This window comes from Harpia harpyja, chromosome 2, assembly GCF_026419915.1.
Source record: "Harpia harpyja isolate bHarHar1 chromosome 2, bHarHar1 primary haplotype, whole genome shotgun sequence".
NCBI lineage: Eukaryota > Metazoa > Chordata > Aves > Accipitriformes > Accipitridae > Harpia > Harpia harpyja.
This window is the reverse complement of record NC_068941.1, coordinates 65,465,068-65,487,119: the sequence shown is the minus strand read 5'-3', so window position 1 is coordinate 65,487,119 and position 22,052 is coordinate 65,465,068. Positions and strand designations below refer to the sequence as shown.

Sequence of the window (22,052 nt, the reverse complement as noted above, 5' to 3'; positions counted from 1 at the left end):
GCTTATGGCACACATGTTAAGAGTGAATTAATCCCAGCTCTGCCACTAACCTGTTGTGACACTCAGGGCTTTTCAGCTCACCTCACTACATATTCATTTTTTCCACTGTACAATAGACATAATGATACTTCACCTGCTTTTTGAAGCCTTCTGAGAATTGCAGCAATAAAGTACTACATAAAAAGAGATATGCATTTATATTGAAATGCACCTATTCACAAAGAGCCATCAATTTCCAACTCACTAGTTAAACTATCTTTATAAGCATTCATTCACAAAAAGCATATGAAAAATTTACCTGCTCATTTTTGCAGATCCATACAGTATTCCCCTGAAGTAGAATAAAGATTTTGGCTTTGTATCCTTTCAGCTCAAGATACCCACTTTTCTCAGGGGTGACAGAAGTTCGAGACTGAGAGTTATTATCAGACTGCGATTTCAAGGCATTGAACACCGTATTAACCCAGTCATTCCTTTCTTCTAAACAAGAAGAAAAAATAGACAAAGACATATGGTTAAGCAGCAACTCCATTCTTCTCTACATATTGGTTTTCCTCTTCTTCCTACTATGCTATGCTGGTTGATGGTATAGCTATACCACTCCAGAGAGAACATCCGCTTTGAAGACAAGGTATAAATAAAAATAACATGAGAGTCTGTATCAGTGGAGATGTTAGCAAAGACAACCATTCAATTAACCCCCAACAATCAACACACAAATTGAAAGTTATACAAACTGATGATCAAGACTCTTAAAATCGTAACTACCAGTTCCAAGATGCTTAATTCCAGACAGCTTGAAGACTGAGGTGGTAGACAGGTGGCATGTTCACCTTCTGGAAGCCAGATCAATGGGAAAGAACTCCAGAAGTTATGCAGCAAAAAACAGGGAGCCTAAATATCATCTGTCACTAAAGACGCAAGCCATCGCCAGTGCTATTATATGTTTGGCCATGCTTTTAAGCAAAAACATTTGGCAATTTACAATCTATTCCATTAAGGTGTAGTGGATAAGCTTGATATTGTCAAGGGTACTGAGTAATCAAGAAAATGCATGTTTTAATATCTTTGCATGCATTATTAATTTAACATCTTACAAATACATGAACACAAGTAGGTGAAGTAATAAAGTTCCACTCAGTCTCATTCACTACGTTCAGATATTTCACCAGACTAAGATCAATATACTTCAGTGCTGAATACTCTGAATGAATTAGACTTACCTCATGCGATTGGAACATCATGAATATTTCAACTCTTTGCTCTGAGAGATTCAGGTCATAAAATATATTGGGGGTGGGCAAGGAGGGAAGGAAAGTTCTATCCACAGTATATATAATGTTGACACAATCAGTGCTGAACACTGCAAAGAGCACCGTTAGAACAGTAACATGCTTACTTTGTGTCATGTGTGCAACAAGAAGGAACAAATACATGAATTTAAGCATCAGAAAATAGTCTGAAGAGGAAGATAGCTGGACAGACTAGCACAGGGAAGGTGATCCAAGTGCTCCTCTTAGAAGTTTTGTTTTAATACACGCTCTTTTAACGTACTTTGAAAAGATCAATGGAATATTTCAGTACAGTTGAGGGCATCAATTTCCTCTAGAAGTCTTTTTTTTAATGGTATTTCACTCCAATTAAACAAAATCGCACTGCATCTGAGCAGATTATTCTCCAATTCATTGCTATCCCTTGACTACTTAATTTTTTGCCCCCAAATGCCCCTAAACTTTCCAATTCATTATATATAGTTCTTCCTTCTAGATATTTAAATCAATCCAAAAATAGTGTATTTTTAATATACAAAAAAATAATAAATCAGAGCACTGAAAGCAAACAAAACAAGCACTATAATCCACTGATTGCATACCAACATTGGGACACAGGTCAATGAAGACAATGATAGCATTCTTTATTTTGCTACTCCAGCAGAAAGAAAGGGAAGTTAATAAAGATGGTCCACAGGATGAAATATGTATAGAAGTTCCATTTCAAAATCTTTGAAAAGAAGTTAAGTACCCTTCAAATGGTCCCAGAACAATTCCCAACCACAAATCCACAGAAGGAATAGCATCAAGTAACAGTTTGTGTGCTTAACAGAAAGCAAGCAGGGTTATTTACATAATTTACTACGAATACATCATCCAGCTCTGGATACAGGAAGGACCAAGTTACTTGTACAACGCACATTTCTAACCTTAAGTGAACAGCTTTACAGACAGGCCACTATGTCCAAAGATGGTTACATACTAAATGAAAACACAATTTCACGTATAACAAGTGGTTGCTCTGAATATACTTTATAAGTCACGATAAATTGTTAACATTTTTATAGTATTCAAAGGCAATGGTCCATAAAGCAAATTACAGCCCTACAAAATGCATTGCGCTAAGATGACTATATTCTAATTTATAAAAAAAATAAAAAAATAAATTTGGAAGAGAATTGTAAAAATAATAAAAATAGACATACTTTTTAACTCAGCTAAGAGCATAAAAATGCCTGAAATGATTTGAGCCAAACCTGGTAAGAAGGATTTGTTCACTGATGCTGCACTCCTGTTACAGCCTGCAGTGAATGTTTACAACCAAGCTATAACCCATAAAAATGGGATTTGATAATGGAAGTGCTGAGAGACCCTTAGCTCTAATGGGTCTGGCATGTACTGCTGTAAATACATATTGCATATCTTTTTTTTCCTAGGTATTCCGTTTCATTTAATTGTTTCCATAAGTAAGTCATACATGCACTGATATTGATTCCACATATTACAGCTGTAGGTTGATAAAGCATTAAATTAGAAGGCTTACTAACTTCCCTACTACAATTTACATTTGTATTCTCTATTAATACATGGCTGAAAATACTGTATAAGGCAGTAAATACAGACACACAGAAAAACCCAGATTTCCTTTGATCACAGCATCACATTCAAGCCATCAACTTCATTGCTGCTCTTTGTCAATTTTATATCAATCAGTGACTCGGAGCAGATGGCTGAGAGCATACAGGCTGTAAGAGCTGCTAGTGAAACCTGAGGAACATCCAGACAAATTCATCTTTGGGAAGGATGGGGGAGGAGGCAGAAGAGTTGGAAAATAGTACTCTCATTTTGATATTTTTAAAAGCCATTCCCCAACAATTTCCGTTGTTCTTACAAAGCTTACAGTTATCTCCAGTTTCACTTTATGAGCCCAAAACAGCTGGATTCCAGAAATATTCCAGGTAATAGAACAAGTTATATTTCACAAATACAATTTATCAGCAGTGATTACATGGCTTTTTGGCAATCATTAGAATTAGACACGTTCTACTTACCTTCTTTATCCACACGGAAGACAAAAGTCCTATGGGATGTGACAACTTCAAATTTATTCTCCCCATGAACTCTTACTGTTGCTATAGCAGAGAGCAGTATTATTCCCTTTGAGAACACTTCCTATAATAAAAATGAAATAGAAATAGTTAATAACACTCATGAAATGTTAAAGATCTCTCAGGTAATACTACTTGCCTGATGTTTAGGAAGTTCACATACACAGGCTGTGCTCCTAAAAGTTCACCACACTATTAATAAAACTGCATCAGTCAGTAAACCACTTCACTACCTACATACACATCACCAACTTCACAGTTCTGGGTCTATGCATACCTACTGCCTTCTAAAATAGAATAAAATCCCATGGTGAGCTAGAATGCATATATCTGAGATACCACTTCATAAATTGTCTCATGGCACTAATATTGCAAAATATCATATTCTCTTAAATTTATGATTTTATGCCAAAGTAAATTACATTGACTATCTCACAGAACCATAATTAAAAAAATACGTAATTATTACACTTGTAAAATAGAATCAGACAAGGGAAAAAATTGTGTCTTCTCCAGAGAGAATATTCCAAAGAATTCTTCTGTTCCTTCCTGACTCCTTCAGTGACTAAACAATAAGAACAGTAAATTCACTGATTTTATCCCTAATTTTGAACTCAAAGGGGCTCATCACTTTCTGGAAAAATCCATTGCCCTGTCATTACTAACAAAAATCCTCTAGCTTGGATCAGGTATTTACTTTTCTGCTATATGAGACAGGAGGAGAACAATCCCTCAAAAACATGATTTGGCATCAGAGCAAGTTTTCCCAGAATTTGCTCATTTCCAACTAGGAATTGGGACAACTGAACTGAAGACAAAAGCCAGATGGGAAAAAGGAATTGCTACGAGTACTTTCTCCAAGTAGCTTCATCTTCTAACCTAATTAACCTAAGTATTCCGGGGTGGGGTGGGGGGACGAAAGCTCAGACTTGCAACACTTCAGAAATACTTCTGCATGATTCCTGGATTCCAGAGTTAATGCTGCTGCTCTTGTCTCCACTATGCTTTGATCAATTGGTTTTCTGACTAAGACAATTTAGAAATACTGCTAAGATTTATGATCCAGATGCAGTAATAGTCCAAGAGTGAGCTCCCCATAAAGAATCTGTACTGCAATAACTTTCCTCCCAAAGTATAAATTATTATAATAGACTTTATACAAGGACTTAAGGAATCACTGTGAATGCTAAGCATGAAGGATACACAGGATCATTTTTTTGTTTACTGAGTTTAACATACTACTGATTTTCACCAAATTCACACTCATATGTTGTTTCACTTCTAGGTACTAATACACAACAGTGAATGCAGTTTAGCAAATAAATAAATAGAAATATCAAAGTACAGCTGAAGTGAACATGTTACTGTAATTACACACAAGAACTACAGTCACTCAGAATGGTCTTAGTATTGCATATCTATTTTCATTATATTTGTTAGAAGAGAGATTTTAACATATTTGTTAATAAGGTTGGATATTACGTTAACTACTGATCATTCACAATAGCAAAGCAAACTTATTACACATGCTATTTCTAAAGGTGTTCAGATATCATTATATCACGGTGTTTGCAGGCATCTACTGGCTGTATTTGGTACTGTAAGAGAATAATTTAGACTGCTGGAAGTCACAGCTATTTTATTTTATTTGCTTAAAAAAAAAATAGTCCGTTTCCTTTTAAGCTGAGCATAGTTTTGGTTTTGCTATTTAAAAAATCATCCTTTTTAAAGCTTTGTTCTCCAAGGCATACATATTTTCAAATACAGTTTAAGCCATAATAATTACTCAATCTTTTTTCTGCAGCAGCTTCTCCTTCACGTGCAAGAAATAATGCCTACTGTTAAAAAGCTCTTGTTGATCAAGATACAATTTCTCTCTTTGAAATACTCCAGACTAGAAATTATTTAAGAATATAGAAAACACAAACACACACAGCCAAGAACCTCACAGATACTTCTTCTGTTACTGAGAGACATACACTAGTTTTAAGGCTGCTAAAAAATTCTCTGACAGAAAATCTTCCAGTGGCAAATGAAATTTTTTTTTTTTATATATCAACTGCTTTGATGAAAACTTTTATTTTCAAATACAGCCCAAAGTCACTCCTTGACAGTTGTATTTCAGAGTTGGTCTAAAAGATCCCAGAAAACACCATTTCGCACTGCTTTGGCTTTCCTTCCACAACAGATTAAATATGACCTATTTCAAGAATGACAATGATTCACCTGTTTTGCAGTGAATTTTGTTCTTTGTTATGCTCACATGCAACATAACACAACAAAATATTGAAGTTCTCCACATGAAAAGGCAAGACTTTTTCCTAAATCATTAATGTATTTGTCAGGGACCCTAAGCTGGTTTTATATAAAAATTTTCAACATAACCAGCAGGTTTTGCCTTACTACGAAGTGCGTGTTAGAGCACCAGAGTTCTCCTGCCAAAAGTAGGAAGAAATTTGAAACAAAACCTGTGCATATTGGGTAGCTGAAAAGAATTCTCAAATTCTACCTTCCCCTCTTCAGTTTGCTCTCACTTCAGTTCACCACATTCTGTTAAGACAAAAACCACACGGGATGTTGCTCTGACCACATCAACTTGCTCAGGTCCACAAACATAGAAGAAATGAGCAGCATCACAGATTCAAACAAAAACCGTTCCTAGGTCAGATGCTGTTTGTAGAAAACTAAACTTTTTTTTTCCATATATGCAGATATAAAGTAAAAAAGAGATCTCTATCGATAAGAATTGATGCACAACTAGATCAAGATTAGAGAAACATTTAGAAAATTGAGGTTAAATCGTTCAGAGAAGCGTTTAGATGGGCTAAGTACACATTTTCAGGAATACTACCCTCTATGTCTTCCCACCCCCACCCTCCACTTGTTTCACTCTTCATTAGCCATGTAGTACACTTCCCTTTCTTGGGAACCTTGCTCTTTTCAAACTCCTAATTTGAATGACAAATAGAGCTATTTAATATTGGTAGTGTTTCTGGATAAAATAAACAGTTTCATTCCACTGAGTCTACCCTTCTCTGCTTGTAATAGAAAAATATCAGAGTATGGATTGGTTCCCTTTTGAGAACCACTTTTAATTGATATGTGAAACCAAAAGTATAATTCCTTTTAACCTGCTTGCCTGTGTAGGAACATCCTTGGACAAACACACATTAGAATAGACAGAACTTGTCATTAAGATCTAAAGTTAAAACAACAACTTCCCTGTTTAAATATATATAGCTAGACTGCCTTGCAACAAACTGTGTAACTATCCCTGTCTTTTACCAGAACCGGCTCCTGACCTGCATGCAGGTCTTGACGGGTCTGCACATAGTTGCTTACGATGTCAAGGTAACAACCCACAAGCAACAGCAGGAACATGCTGGTATCCATCTAGCAGGCAGTATGAATACTCTGGGTGTGGGAGCAGTGATCCAGCAGAGACCACTGTACTAAAAACTCACGTTCCCCAGTGACACCACTGTTCACCCAACACAATCCCACTGTGCACTGAGAACTACTGGTAGCCAACTATGTTCTCCTCCTATCTGCAAGCTAGTCCAAGAGTTTCACCAAATCCTCAGTTCCCAGAATTTGCTTCAGGCCTCGCAGTTCTCAGATATATGAAGTTCTTAGCATATGTGACTCATCGAGTTAACAAGACAGACACCCAGATCTGGTCAAACTGTATACACACACAGACCAACCAGCACCTCTTTTGATCCCAGGAGTGAGGTTTTGTACTCAGATTCCAGGAAAAGCAAGAGAAAGAGGCTTCAGACCAAGCCTTTTGCAAGCTCCTGATAGTCTAATCTATCAGAGAGACCTTTTCAGTGGAGGATGGAGAGTTGGCAGCCTTCTATGCATCGTGTGACTCGCTAAATATTCCCCTGAGCAGAAAGGAAGATTCCTGGAATCTCCTATGACAGACGAATGTATAACATGTACTATTCTAGAGCAATTGATCTCCAAGTAACTTTTTCAGTGACCTTCAAAAAACAAAAAACATCCCCAGTGCAGATACAGGATTTAAAATTCTGTATTAGCATTTCTTTCCCTAATTATGCTACAGACAGTGTTAAGCAAATCCCAACGCTGTATTTTTCAAGTCCTTCTTAATGACTAACCCTGCTTTTCTGCTCCTCTGAAGCCCTGGGATGAATACCATAAAGGGGTAATATTTTTTGTCACTGCAATCCAAATGTTATTCCATTGTTCCCTTCAGCTACAAAATCATGTCTTCTACTGTGACTGAAGCAAAGTAAGCAAGTAAAACCAGATTGTTTCATGTTCCTAATCAGTAGGCATAAAGATCAATGTAAATAATTTTTTGAGCTTGTTCTTAATTTCTCTGGCTCCTCAGGAAATAAACAGTCTTTTTCTACTTCAGTTCTACCCCCCTCATAATCTGGTAAAATAGGGATAACAGTGTGCATATTATAAAGCATCTATAGGATTCTTATTGATTACCACCACCCAGCACACTGCTTGGGAACTTTTACCTGAAATAGTATTTTGTTCCTAATTTAATATGCATCTTCAACAGGAAAGGCTTTCCAGCATTTCAAATAACACACATGCATATAACCTCATCTCCACCAAACACGCATATTATACAATCACAAATATCTGTCACTTTTAAGTTTAAGAACTTCTTCATTTCTTCTAAGAGGAGAAATTAATTAATCACAGAGTGAAAGAAAAAGAAATTTTTAGTGGTCTAAAGTGTATTAAATAAAAAAAAAAAAATACAAAAAGAAATCTTTCAAAAAAAAGCCACGTTTAAAACAGGCCTTAAAAAAAATGTAGTTTCTATTGTGAAAAAGTAGTATCAAAAGGTTATATAAGTCTTTTGTACATCTCCATTTCACAAAAGGAATACACATTTTGTCGAAAACCATGATTTACAAATCCATTTTTGTATCACGTATCAGAAGTGAACTACTTTAATCAAAACAACTCACGAGTCTGGAAATGTTTCACTAAGACTCGATCCTTAGGTACAGAACCAAAGAACAGCCACTGACATGGCAGTACTACGCTGATTTTTAAAGAGACCCACTCAAACATAACCTAGCCCGATAATATGTGATTATTCCTAGAAGACAAACAGGGAAGAGACTTTCTTTTGATTAAAGAGTAAACAAGTGTATGGCGTTTGGGGTTTTTAAAAGGTCTTCTATGCCACATATTTAATATTTCTCTCAAAATCTCCAGCAAGCTGGGTTCCCATGACAAGACACTTTGCAACCACCATCAAAATAACACTGGATCTCTTAAATGTGTTTTGCATGATCCTGTTCTGTTTTGCAGAATGCAGCAGTGTCACTCTTCCAATAAAGTAAGAAGTTCTGACAATATCTACCTGAAAAGGTCAGGAATACAAGCCCTTCTAGGAAACAAGAGGATGAACAATATATGAAGATCTCAAGGACACCTTAAAATATTTAATAATGTCTCATCCTAGTACTTTGCAATTGAAAATGAATTTAAGATGAATATTCATTTGTAATTATTTCTGAATTTCTTCATGGTAACGTGTGTATTACACCGATGCAATTTTGTCCCAAACATGACCAAAACATGCCACTTACCCTTTCATTATTGTAGTAAGAAATGCTGTCTCCATCAAATTTAACCCAGCGCTTCTGAAACACACATTTGCTGTGAATCAAAAATTAATACAATTGAAATTATAAACACAAGTTAACACCGGCTTTTAAGAATGTCTCAAGCACAAATTATAGAAAGGTCAAATCATGTTTAGCTTCCTGTGTGTGGGCCTAAACATTTTGAAAATTAAAACGTATCTTAGCCCTATCATATCTTTTCAAACGGAGGATGCTGATTTCAGATGTAATAAAAATACCTGGAAACAAGAAGCAGAGTATTACTGGACTTCTTTTATAAATCAGTATCTTCATGTTTTTAATCAGTTCAGTTTTCTTTCTATTTCCTCCCCATGTGCTCTATATCACTGCTGAAGTGATAGAAGAAAAAGAACTTTCAAAAATGTAATTTTGCTTGAAACTAACAAGGACAAGAACTGACTGTTTTTACTGGAGGCAAAGGAATATTCTGAACACAGAGTATACCTTTAAGTGTTACAAGTTCCGTAAGATACTATCCAAAAAGGAAAGCTGAGAACCTATAAGGACCTCCTAAAAAAATTATTTTTACATGAACCTGAAGTAGTCTGTTATTCTCATTAAAAAGGTTGACAGCCTATTAGTTATCATCTATAAAAGTTTCAATTCTAAAATCTATTAAACAAGTTAATTAAGCAAGAACAAGACCCCACTCTAACATCTCTTTTCCCAACATTATCTCCTTTCCTGCTAAATGAGTGCTCGGCTTTAGGATTAGTAGACTGTGATAGTTTATCAAAACTTTAATCAAATAGCAGCTCTGGCTTAATTAACTTGTATTATATGGCTACAATAAATCATCATTTTTCATAACCTGGAAAGGCCAATGTAAAATCTATTTTCCATTAAAATGTCAATAAACTTCAAGATGATGCAGGGAAGAAAAACTGAACCTAAGTACCACATACAATGTGAGTAAACTGAATGGTTTTACAATTTATAGTGAGTTAACTAAAAAGAGAAGCTGTACTTTAAATGCCTGATTTGCAGCAGTTTAAGAAAACAGTATATATTCATTCCCCTGAAGAGACACAAAGTGTCAGGTGTAAATGGGAGCACTATAAAAAGGAGGGGAGGGGGGGCGGCGTAGAACAGAAAGAAACATTCAGTTGGCAGGGACTGAAATAAAAAATGACAGTGCTTCAAGGGACAAAAAAAAAAAAATAATTGTTTGGTTTTTTTTTTTTCCTTTGGTTGGTTTCTCTAAGTCTTCAGATATTTGAGAAATGGTACTGTAAGAAAGGGAATCAAAAAAATGTAGCATTCATTAAACCACGTTTAAGAAAGTCCTTGAAATTTAGCGAAGGAATATCACTGGTTCAAGGCTAATGACCCTGCAACTGTTCTCACTCAGTCCTAACCAGTACTAATTTTGTGGTTAACTCATTATCTTTTTCAAAGAATATATTATCACGCAGTACTTTATCAAAAGCCTTCACACTTTGTTCACAACTCTGTTCCTTCAAAAAGCACAAGATAAGTCAACGGGAACCAAGAACTATACTTTTCAATCACTCTATTAGCTAACTGCCAAAAACGTTGTTTAAAGAAAAAAAAAAAATTGAAATAAAACAAAAGTTAAAGCTACCTGCAGCTCTCCGAGAAGTCAACACACTAACAATTCTGAAGAAAAGATGTGCAAATGTATATGATACTGGGAAAAGGCCTTTTGACTCTGTGTATAATTATTCTTTGATTCCTTAGCAAAAGTAAACAATGACAATCCCTAAGTATGAATGAAACTTTTGAAATAATTTAAAATAAAAAAAAAAGTTTGAGCAGATTGAAATTCTGTGATGGTAAAATAGGTTTGTTAAACCAGGTTTATTCCTTCTTGCTATTCAGCTTCGACAGTGTATCACTGTACCAACACAAATAAAGCCAAAATCCAAAAAATTAGAACTTGCTAAATCAGAACTCTTAAAAAGGAACAACAAAAAAAATGGAAATTGCTATACAATAGAGCTCCTTCCAGTGGGCTCAAACCAGATTGTATTCTCAACCATTTTAATTCAATAACTTTGTCACTAAACTGAAAAAAATTTTAATTGCTGTACTAGTTGATGAATAGTGATGATTATTATAGCCCCAAATAATGAAAGAAAAGGCCAAACAGTTTAATATCACCTTTCAGTGTAGGTAAACATACAGTCCTAAGAACAAAGAACGAAGAACTACTAAGGCTTGAGCAGGAGTACAGTAAAGTAGATGTATTACAGCACCAACCAGGACAACAGCTTTAATTTCTAGATCCTAAGTACTAGTGAAGATCGGAAATAGACTTAAAAAGTAGAATTGTGCCACTTTCAATACAAAAAGGAATTTAGAAAAAAGTCATAAGAACAACTGGAGAACTGGAAACTACAATTTAAAATGAAGAATAGTCTATTCAGTTTATTAAAGAGGAGGTTAGAAGAATTTCATCAGAGTTTGCAAGTATTATGAAGGGAAGATCTGATAATAGAGTGCTCTTTAGTGTAAAACAACCTAAGAAGAGCTAGAATTTAAAGTAGGTTAAAACAAAACAATTACAAAAACTTTAAAAAATAACAGAAATTAACCATAAGATTTTGGGGGGTGGTTTGTTTTTATTTTTTACCTACAAATGTGGCAAAGAGTTTATTCTCTTTCTATTGTGTTCCTCTCTCCTCTTCATTATTTGAAATCTTAAAGCAAGACCTGGGCTCAGACTCCTCCCATCAAACTTTAGGCACATCAATAAATTAAACTAGCAGACAATTCACCCTAGATGCATTTCTAAACTCAAAGCTCAACTTATATGCACAATTCTGAAACCAACAGGATCTCCAGTCACACTAATTATTGATTTATACATCTACAGCTAAATTGGTAAAGTAGTATTTCAGAATCAGAGTTTGTTCTCACTTACTTTGTGGCCCACAGAAAATCAGCAAAATTGTACATACATATTGGAAATATTGGTACAAATTAATTCTGTATTTTTCTGCTACAGTTCAAGAGTGGTGATCAACATTATTAATAAACACATTTTTCCTGAGTGCACCTCCTAAATAAACTCTAGAATAGGTAACGTCATTAAAAACTTAAGAATTCAGAAGAGCCCTATGCTCTTGCGACAAAAACAGTTCCATTTCCTTTCCCACCACAAATAGTAAAGTGACCAAATACAAACTTAACATTTTTCATGCAAACATACATCTTCACAATTATACAGTAATCACTGCAAATACCATACCCTTGAGGGGATAATTTATCCAGCCATCCTGCTTTAACCTTCTTTACTGATGGTCCATAAAAACAAGCATACGGTGTTATTGATTCATTTTCAGTCGAAGTTTGATCTCCATCAAATTGCCGAAAAGGCATTTGTTCACTGACCAAGTGGTCTGAATCTCCACTTTGTATCTTACTACAAGATGCTGAGTGTGTTTTGGCTTTATTTTTCTTTTTCTTTAAAGGTAAAGAACATTGTTCCACAATAGAATATACAGATTCACTTTCAGATTCTTCTGGTGCTAATAACTTGTTTTCCTGAGACAGGGATTCATTTTTTGTAAATTCCTTTGTCTTCTCTTCCTGATTATTAAAGGAACTAGAAAGAAAAAGTGCATTTTACTCTTAATATATTGCTACAATGCACAAATACATAAAATTATCAATTAGAACAAATATTGGTAAAACATATTACAAATATATTTGTAACTTGTTTAATTATTGTGATAACTACAGACATGCTAAACACAATGTTATCTTTTAATTATGACTATACTGAATCCTGCTTTCTCCATTCAACAGGTCTGGTAGCAAGGTAACACTTGCTGGTTCCTTTAGAAGCCTGAAAAGAAATTTAAAATTGATTTTCCTTCCTCAGAAGAATAGCTTCACTCATTGGACTTGCGGTATGACCTCTCTCTTCCTTCTCCCATCTCAATAGAAGCCAGGTATAGACTGAAGACTTAAGGAGCACATTAGCTCCCATTTCATCAAACCACTGGCCACTGCCTCATGACAGGATTAGAGAATGGGGTTTAGTTTTGTGTTTGTTTTTTTTCTAATGAAGAGGTCAGTATGACAGTACTCAGACATGGTTAGCTAGGGGACATGCAAAAATAAAACTTGTCTTCCTTGTTCTGACTGGGGAAAAGAGGGACATCTTCCAAATCCACAAAAGATCCTGAAACCTGGGTTAGAGAGCCTTAGGACAGCCACAGAGCCAAACTTCGCCTCCTATAGCATGGGGTAAAGGCTCAAATAGGAGAAAAAAAATAAATAAATACAGTCATGGTTGTGCCTTCAGAGGTAGAGATCTACTTGTGATATCAGTAAATAACTCTTTCCTCTTTACATTTTGCATTTCTCTATAACTCTTATTTAATACCATAGATTCTTGTAAGAAGAATACTCTTCATTCATTCCCAGATCCAATTTATTTCCACAAGCCAGGAATTCATTTCCATGAAGTTCCTAGAAAAGAAATATATTGTAAGCAACACTTGCACTGAAGTAGTAAGTGATGTTTAAATTACTGTAGACATAGATCACAAACAACAGTCTAATTAGCAAAGCTATTCTTTGCCACATTTTCAAACATGCATTTGAAAGATCATATTTTTAAAAGTATTCTAAGAAATGTTACTTTAAATATTTTCATTTTAAATAATACTTATTTGAGCATAGTCCAAAATACCTGATACAAACCAATTAGATGAAGAAATCCAGTGCACAGAAATATCAGTGCTCTGATTTTTCTTGAAGTACAACTGAATATTATTTTTACCTTGAAATTTTCTAACCTCAAGAGCCACATGTTGCATAGGGATGAACTATACCATTTATGATTTGCCACTGCTAGCCTGTCACATCAATATTTCTTCCCTGAATTAAATGTACAGCCTTCACAGTACACTAAAGATAAAATAAAGGTAAATTCAAATTCCTACAGTAACACTGTAGTCAGCCATATCGGAAATATTTCACATTTTCTTGCCAAGATCTTCTTCCTAAAAGGCACATTTATTAATGTTTGTTTAGAAATTTTTAATCACAAACTGCTTGCAGTGTACGAAATGTCATGGTTAACACTGTTCAAGAACGTTACATTTCACACTTCCTAAACTTGATCTGACAATCATACTGCATTACCAAGCTTCTCATTACTCATCTTTCTTCCTTTAAAAAAAAAAAAAAAAACCAAAACCTAAAATGAACATCTTCATTCTTTCTGATGGAAGCATTTTAATTTACTCATTTAAGCTTTGATATGTATGTCACAAAGCTGAAGGGTGGCAGAAAAAAGTGAATAAGCTTTCACAACAGTTGCCATTTTTGTTCTGAGCAGCAGTACCTCATCTTGTACTTGAGGGCTGTACCTTGGCAGCTTGAAAAGGCAAGCTTAAAAAAAGCACATAGTCCAAAGCTGAGTATGTATACACTGCAGCAAAAATTGTGCAAATCGCAGGCTGCTACTGGGATAAACCTAGGTGAACAGTCTGCCTTCCTCTGCCAGCTAGATCCATCATAAAAAAAAAAAAAACCACCACCACCAAAAACCAACAACCACCACCACCCACACACCACACTATTAACTATGTTGTAGCACCAAGGATTAGACAAAAAAAAAAAAAAAAATTAAAAAACAAAACATCCATAAACCTCGCAAACAAACTAAACACAAAACTCAAAAGCAACCTGTCCCGTGCTTATCAAATGCTTGGATTGCCTGGAATCTCACAAAAGGAGGGGAAATGCCAGTGTCCCACTTCTACACAACAGTAAAGAGGCTAATACCATCACCCAGGAAACGTTTTCAGAGTACAAATGGTCAGTATCTTCTATCCTCATTTGCTTATCAGGGTGCAACCAACCACAAACCATCCCCACTGAAGCTATGTGGTAGTACCTCTTCCTCCCTCATGAACCATTACAATAACAGTTCTATGTCCTGCTCGTGCCCACTCTGCAATCTTCAGCACTTAGACAAGTGAATTCAGGGAGCCTGAGAACTTCCAAGCAGTAATCAAGAAATGCATTTCTATTGCCAGTAGATTTTAAAATGTAGAAGTCCACAAATGAAGGCAGGTTGTGGGGACAGGGAGTTCTATTTGCTCACAAAGAGATATATTTCACCCAAATTAAAACCCAAGCATTTCCAGTGTGTTGTTTACAGAATTACAAGAGCAAGATGCTCAGACCTAAGACAAGAAAAAACTCCCATCTCCCACCTCCTGCAAATCCCTGAGGTATTATACAAAGGTAGTTAGCAACAGCATTTTCTCCTACAGACAACTTTATAGGGAGAAGTATATCTTAAAAGATAGGTGTATATATATTACACAGAAACTGTCTCTAAATATGTACTGTTCTTATGGATAGGAAGCATCTACCCTTAAGGAAGAAATCTGGCTTCTGGATCCCAGAGAGATGGAACTGCCTACTTGCAGCCCTGTATAAAAATCCCCTATTTTCAATCAGGAAGTAATTCAGATACATTTTTGGTTTTAGCTTTTTCTAACAGGTAGTCTTGCTGATCACAACAGGAAGTCAGGAAACCTGAATGCTAAAACACAGACTGAACGAAGAGTATCGGGACTGAGGCTACATTAAACAAAGACTCAATGCCATTCCAGACAGGCATCTTCCTTAAGAGGTACTACCTTGATCTGCTATTAAAGCTAATGTCACACAGTTCTCCTCAGGTTGATTCTTGAATCATGGTTTGGCAATAAAATTTTGTAACAAGCCCATAAAGATAAATTCCTCCTTTTAATATATTAAGCATTCTTATTTTAAAGTGGTAAGATTTGCAGTCTGGCCAGCATTCCACAGCATCACAACACTTAGGAGCTCACATAGTTTACTGAACTCAATATGCATGTTTAATTTAGTCTGACAGTCTAGAGCAAGAAATAAAGCCAATACTTCACTCTAGAGGCCCGAACTCATTAGAATTCAGTTTTTCTGTGAAGGATTCTAATATACTTGACTCATCAGTTGGACACAACAGTAAATCTGCTCTAAAACATCTGGATTTTTATTTATGTTATTTATAAATCAATATTAAAAAAGAAGTTCCTTCTTCAGGTTGCCCTTTAGAGGTTTCTGCTTCTAGTTGTCTTTCTTCCTGACCCAAGTCAAAGGCATATTTTCTTTACAACCTTAATTACCTGTTCTCTCACGCTCACTTACCTCCAGACTGTAGTGACTCATTACCTATTGCTACAGACACTCCCTTTATAAAAGCCTATAGAAACCTTTGCTTCTTTACACCAATGAAACAGGAAAAAGGGTAATGGCCAACTTACAAGCCCTGAGAACAAACTCCAGTCAGTCAGTATAATAATTTGCTACATTTTCTTTTATGTAGACAAAACTATATTCTTATGCGAGATTATCCTTTAAAATGAAGCAGCAGTTACAAGCTCTAAAATCTCAGATACTTTACAGTGTTATCTAAACTTTCTTATTTGTTCCTTGGATACTTGATAACTACTGAAAAAATCTGAAAGTGAAATGTATCTTAGGACCTTTGTTTTATAGCTGTTCTTTATGACCTTTGTCTGCAATTAAGTTCTAATGGAACTAAAATTAACTATGAAGTTTCCAACAGGCATATGATAAATATAATTCAAAAAACTGTTCACTTACATGAAAGTGATAATTAAAAACCAAATCTTCAGATCAGGGAAAGTATGTTATAATGTACTGCATTAATCATGATTCTACAACCAGCAGAAACAGCAATTTTATTTCAAGCAGTTAATCCAGTTTAACAGCATGGTATTTTTGTATTTGGTGCCTTTGTAAGATAAGAAATATTGCTGACAACCTTCCTGGTTATGCTTTTTTTTATCCAACCATTTCAATGAAAGGTACAGAATAATGCTAAGAAGTAACAAGAAGGCTAGGAAACTTTTTCTAGAAAACCTGCTTATGCCATTGAACTAATTACAAAGTTAAATTTTGAATTTTTAAAGACATTGGCACAGACAATAACTGGCACAGACAAGATGTTGTACACAAGGAAGGAAAACAAAAGCTCAAAAGTTACTTTTGTGTGCAGGTAACAAGAACTAGGAGAAAGAAGACATGAATTTATGTGTACCTCCTTAGAAAGCCAACAAAAAAAAAAAAGCACAACATATTTCCAAGGAAAAGGAATTACACACCAAAAATAGAGATCATTTTTATGCTTCTAAAACCACTCCCATTAGAAAATGAAATTTGAATCATTTGTTTTCACTAACCAATTCTTAAGAAATTAAAACTGGGGAAAAAAAATCCTAGGCATCCGTTTGAATAGCTTTCATTTTAGTCAATAGTTTAAAAAGTAAAACATTAGAGTGAAGACCAGGACAGAAACTAAGAATAATTTACTGTTTTCTCTAACTCTGTGGCTTGAGATCAGCTGGGACAAGTATATGCAATCACAGAATCAACAATTTCTGGTCTGCATCCTGCTGAGACAGAAGCAGGAGCTGGGATTCACGGCATTTGGTGGATGCCTCACTAAGCTAATTCACCCCCCAGATCTCTACATGATTCAGAAGTCTGTCCACACACCACCTATGGCACTCACACCGTCAATTACTGACCCCAACAAAAACGTTCACTTCAGAGAATCCTACAACGAAAGTGACTTTCTGGGTATGCAGCAAGTTTAGGGGATGCATGAAAAATACCAGAAGTCCTGAGAATTTTCATATACAGGAATTAAAAAAGGGTATGGCCAAAAGCGACCATTAGATCATCTAAGCTAACATGTAAGCTATTGTCATAGGATATACACAAGCCTGTGTAGAGATGCCCAGTCTTGATCTGCAATTATCAGAAGAGAGAAAAGCCACTTTTACCTTTACTAGTCAATTCTAACGATTACCCACCACTTAACCTCAATTAGGCACAAAGTATTACACTATACCACTGTACCTACGAGAGTAAAAGGAAGGCATCAAGGTAGTCTGCAATTGCCTGTAATGACAGTTTTGCATTTGATACGGCAGCTCTATGCTTTAAAAAAAAAAAAGTCAGTTATCTGTCCTGTGTTGTTTAAAAAACCCCCAACCAACACACACTACAGTTTCTTACTACTATTGAAGAGTACAAAGTGTATCTCGAGATTAAGAAAAGTCACTAGTCCACAAGTATTTACACTATAAACCTTCTGCATGTACCTAAAAAGACAGAGAAGGTACCAGGAACTGAAAAAGCAGAGGAAAAAAGAATTAAGGGTAATATAAAATACTTAACATGAGGATTAAAGTGAAGATAGACCATTTATGTCCAGACTTCTCAACTTACTTCAGCATCTTTAGAGTTGTCACAAATAAAGGTTTCCCCATATGGAGAGATGATGGGTGGCTTTTCTTCTGTGAAAGTTTCTTAAAGCAAAAAAATAAATAAATACAGTCATACAGTGCAATGCTCTACTAAAGTACTAATAAAATCAACAAGGGACACAGATTTTTCTGCTTGTGATTTCTCTGTCCTTCTCAGAAAAAATTTTGAAGAACAAGAAACAATTTTGCATTTCTGAACTCCAGACACTTTCCCCCGCCTCAGACACTGCTATTACTACATAATTTGGATATAACTTGCACACAGGCATTTTCTTCTTTCCTACCCTGCATCAAGTTAAAAAAAACAAAACATTTTATTCCATCCTCTTAGGAGCAATAGCTCCAAAGTGTCCTTTATTCTGATTTAAAAAAAAAAAAAAAAAACCCACATAAAAACTCATTTGTGCACAATCTTCACTTTGCCACCAAGTATCTGCTTGAAATTAATATGCATAACTTCAAACAAGACATACCTCTAAAATATGAAAGAACTTTTGTTTACAACTGACTGCACAAGACGATAGACTCTTCCAGTAAACCATTTAATACAATTAATTTCCTGTTATTTCCTGGAGCTATGAGCACTGACTTAACAAATTAAGCAGCATTAGTCAGGAATACGCTCCTTGCATCTTTTAAGAAAAAGCTAATTCTGCTTAAAAATATCTGGATCGAATCTTAGAAACTCAAAATACTGAGTCTAATAAGTATATTAAAATAAATGAGGTTTAAAGACTGGATTTTATAATTTTCATTTTATTAGTTCACAAACAAAAACTAAGGAAAAACACAGAAGTGGTTAAATGCTCTGTTATTATATACATCAATTCTTCCAGACGCCCAGTATTTCTTAAGATAAGCAAGTCAATACTCATTTTAGACAACTTCTGGTCTGAGGTTTCTTTTTCCTCAATATTCAAGATTAAATATCAGCGTGCTTAACTCACTGTTTTGTGAAATTTGCCTCCCAGTGTAAGAAATATTTACAAGATCCACATTTCTTCTTTTCTGAAGGGAACTTGAACAAAACAAAGCACAAAATGAAAACATTAAGTGAAATTTCCCAGAAATGGAGCAAAAACATCTTATGCAGTTAAACTATTAACATTATAGAAATACAGAATAGTCAATTTGAAGTCTTGGGAAAATTTCTGATTTAATTTAAAAGTTACCCAACAACGTGTTTTCCTCCCTTTATGACACTGAATACTTCTCTAATCCTAGACCACATCCTGAATTTGCTTTTTTTGTTTTGTTTTGAATTGATTTTATGATACATTTAGATTGCTGGGAAGCATGGAGATCACCCACTCCTCCCCCATCCTTTACCTTTCCTTCTCCTTCACACTGATTACCAAGGACAATATTTAAAGAAGGATGTGATGTGAAAGTCTAATTTAACATTAAGCTCAAAGGGAGCCTGAGCATGGGAATCCAGACAAAACATGCTCTCAACCGCTAAAAAAAATTGCTGTAAAGTTTTGATTTCCTCAGGTGAATTTTTTTCCCAGAAAGTTTTCAAATCTGAGACATAAACAACATTGCATTGCAACTGCCTGTGACTACCACTGCACATTTTGTAGATAGGTAAGAATGTATCCTCATACACAACAGAAAAATTATTTTATTACTGGTGTTGTGCTGGCCCCTAAGTTTTTCAGAAATTTCATGTATAGTGGCACTCATCATGCTGCTAAAGACCACATTTTTTTAATTATTATTATTGATATTTCAGGCTGAGACAGAAGCTTTAGAATAACAACACAGGAACAAATATGCCTGAATTCGTACATTTCTAACCCATCTTCACTACTCTAGCAGTCTGTGTTAGAGCTGTTTTCAGCCACGCTCTGATTTCTCCTGTTAACATGAATAATTAGTAATTTTTCCTCTTAATTTCGTTTTCTCTGCTTGAAATAACAGTGATGCAGATCCTCGTGCATCCTTATAGAATATTCAGTGACTGATAAATGCCATACAAGATCCTTGAAGTTTTCCTAACAGTTTGCAGGTCCTCCATCCTTCAAAGCCAAAGGCAAGTATGTTTTACTAAAAATATCAATATTCCTAATTTTTGCTTCCCCACTTCCCCACTTGACATATTGAGAAATTTTATTCTTTTAAGATCAGCTATATTCAAACCTTTAGAAATACTGTCCCATGAAGTCCAAATTGAATTACTCCATATTACAGGCTGATGTTTCTTTATGACAGAAGGCATACATTTATGAACCACTGTTTTGTATCATTTTTAACCCATGCCTAAATCTGCCACAAACAAATTATTAAATTCAAGACAGAAGCCACACCTTACGAAGTTACTTGACACTTCAAATGTTATCCAGGTTATAACAATTAAGTTCCTCAAAGATATTATGTAAAATCCTGGTTTTAGAAAACACAGGGTGAGTTTGGCCAGTGAAGGTGGATCATGGCCTAGCTCCCATACATAACTGTTTACTCCCCCAAGCTATAATTACAAAAAATACACAGCAAGTACTTTTAAAGTCTGTGTTTCTTCATATATTTTACTAGAATTCATGCAGTTACATCTTCTGAACCTACATTAGCAAACTAACTTCATGCATTTGTACTAACCTAATTTTAAAGAACCTGGTATGCTTACCAAAAAAAAACAACAACAAAAAAAACCAAAAACCAACTTTTTCAACACAGACCAGATTTTCTATTGTTAGGTTGGGTTTTTTTAAGGGCATTAATAGGATTAAAATAAATTAGAGATACAGAGATGCAGCTTTGACTCAAAGAGCTTTTAAAATTATGGTTTTCTTCCTTAGGTAAAACTGTGAGTCATTGGCTTAATTTCAGGGTGGATGGATTTAAAAGTGGGTAATAGTAATGGCAATGAATGAAGATAAATTCACCAGGAAATGAAAAATAACAAATCAGCTTACAAAGACCTGCATTTTTTTAATTCATATATTTTTCAGGACTTGTGTATTTCTTTTTTTTAATTATGTACCCACATGTATGCATACACGGCAAGAAAATCTGCTAATAAGCAAACTATAGCCTTTTTTTCCAGCAATCAAAAATAAAACCTTTTTATCATTTTCGGAAAAAAAGAAGTTCTAACTTATGTCAGGTAAAAAACTATCTCAAGATATAAAATGAATGAAACAAGTTTACTTTGAATATCTGCTTGAAAGATTATGTATAACAAACAACATACAGTGCAAGCTATAAAATTATAATAATTTGTCAATGCTCAATAGAATAGTTAGCTAGTTATTATACAAATTGAATACCTGGATTAAAAGACAGAAAAATACTGAAGACTTCTTTGGGGGCAAATAAGATTAAAAAAAAAAAAACCAAACAACTTATAACTACACCAATCTATGGCTTCCCTTAACCATTTCCAAATTTAATACCTCTTCAGATGAATGATCATCTTTATTTTGCTCTTTAAAGGAAGGTTAGTGCAAGCAGTCTGCCAATCACAAAATGGGCCAATTTTACAAAGATATAATAATAATATCAATTAAATTATCACTTTGTTACAACTGTGGAGATTAAGACCCACCATTTTCATATATTAAGAGGTACCGGATGCGGCTCAGGCTGCATAGTCTTCCCCACCACCCTTTCCTTATGCATAAACAGGATGAAAGGGTGTGATGAGGCAGCAACTAGTCTTGCTGAAGGCTGAGAGACTGGAAAGGTGAGAGCTTCACACTGGGCTGA

At 35.0% G+C, this 22,052-nt stretch overlaps 1 protein-coding gene across 3 annotated transcripts in view; it reads right to left on the bottom strand.

Moving 5' to 3' along the window:
- ARAP2 (ArfGAP with RhoGAP domain, ankyrin repeat and PH domain 2) overlaps positions 1-22,052 on the bottom strand; it is a 132,682-nt gene that overhangs the window by 104,474 nt on the left and 6,156 nt on the right. For all 3 annotated transcript variants that reach the window (XM_052780283.1, XM_052780284.1, XM_052780285.1), the window contains exons 2-8: positions 19,292-19,362; positions 18,307-18,386; positions 13,388-13,473; positions 12,245-12,601; positions 8,974-9,043; positions 3,323-3,443; positions 299-480 (exon numbers count right to left, since the gene is read on the bottom strand). In XM_052780283.1, coding sequence (XP_052636243.1) covers positions 299-480; positions 3,323-3,443; positions 8,974-9,043; positions 12,245-12,601; positions 13,388-13,473; positions 18,307-18,386; positions 19,292-19,362 — 967 coding nt within the window. The remainder of the gene's footprint in view (positions 1-298; positions 481-3,322; positions 3,444-8,973; positions 9,044-12,244; positions 12,602-13,387; positions 13,474-18,306; positions 18,387-19,291; positions 19,363-22,052) is intronic.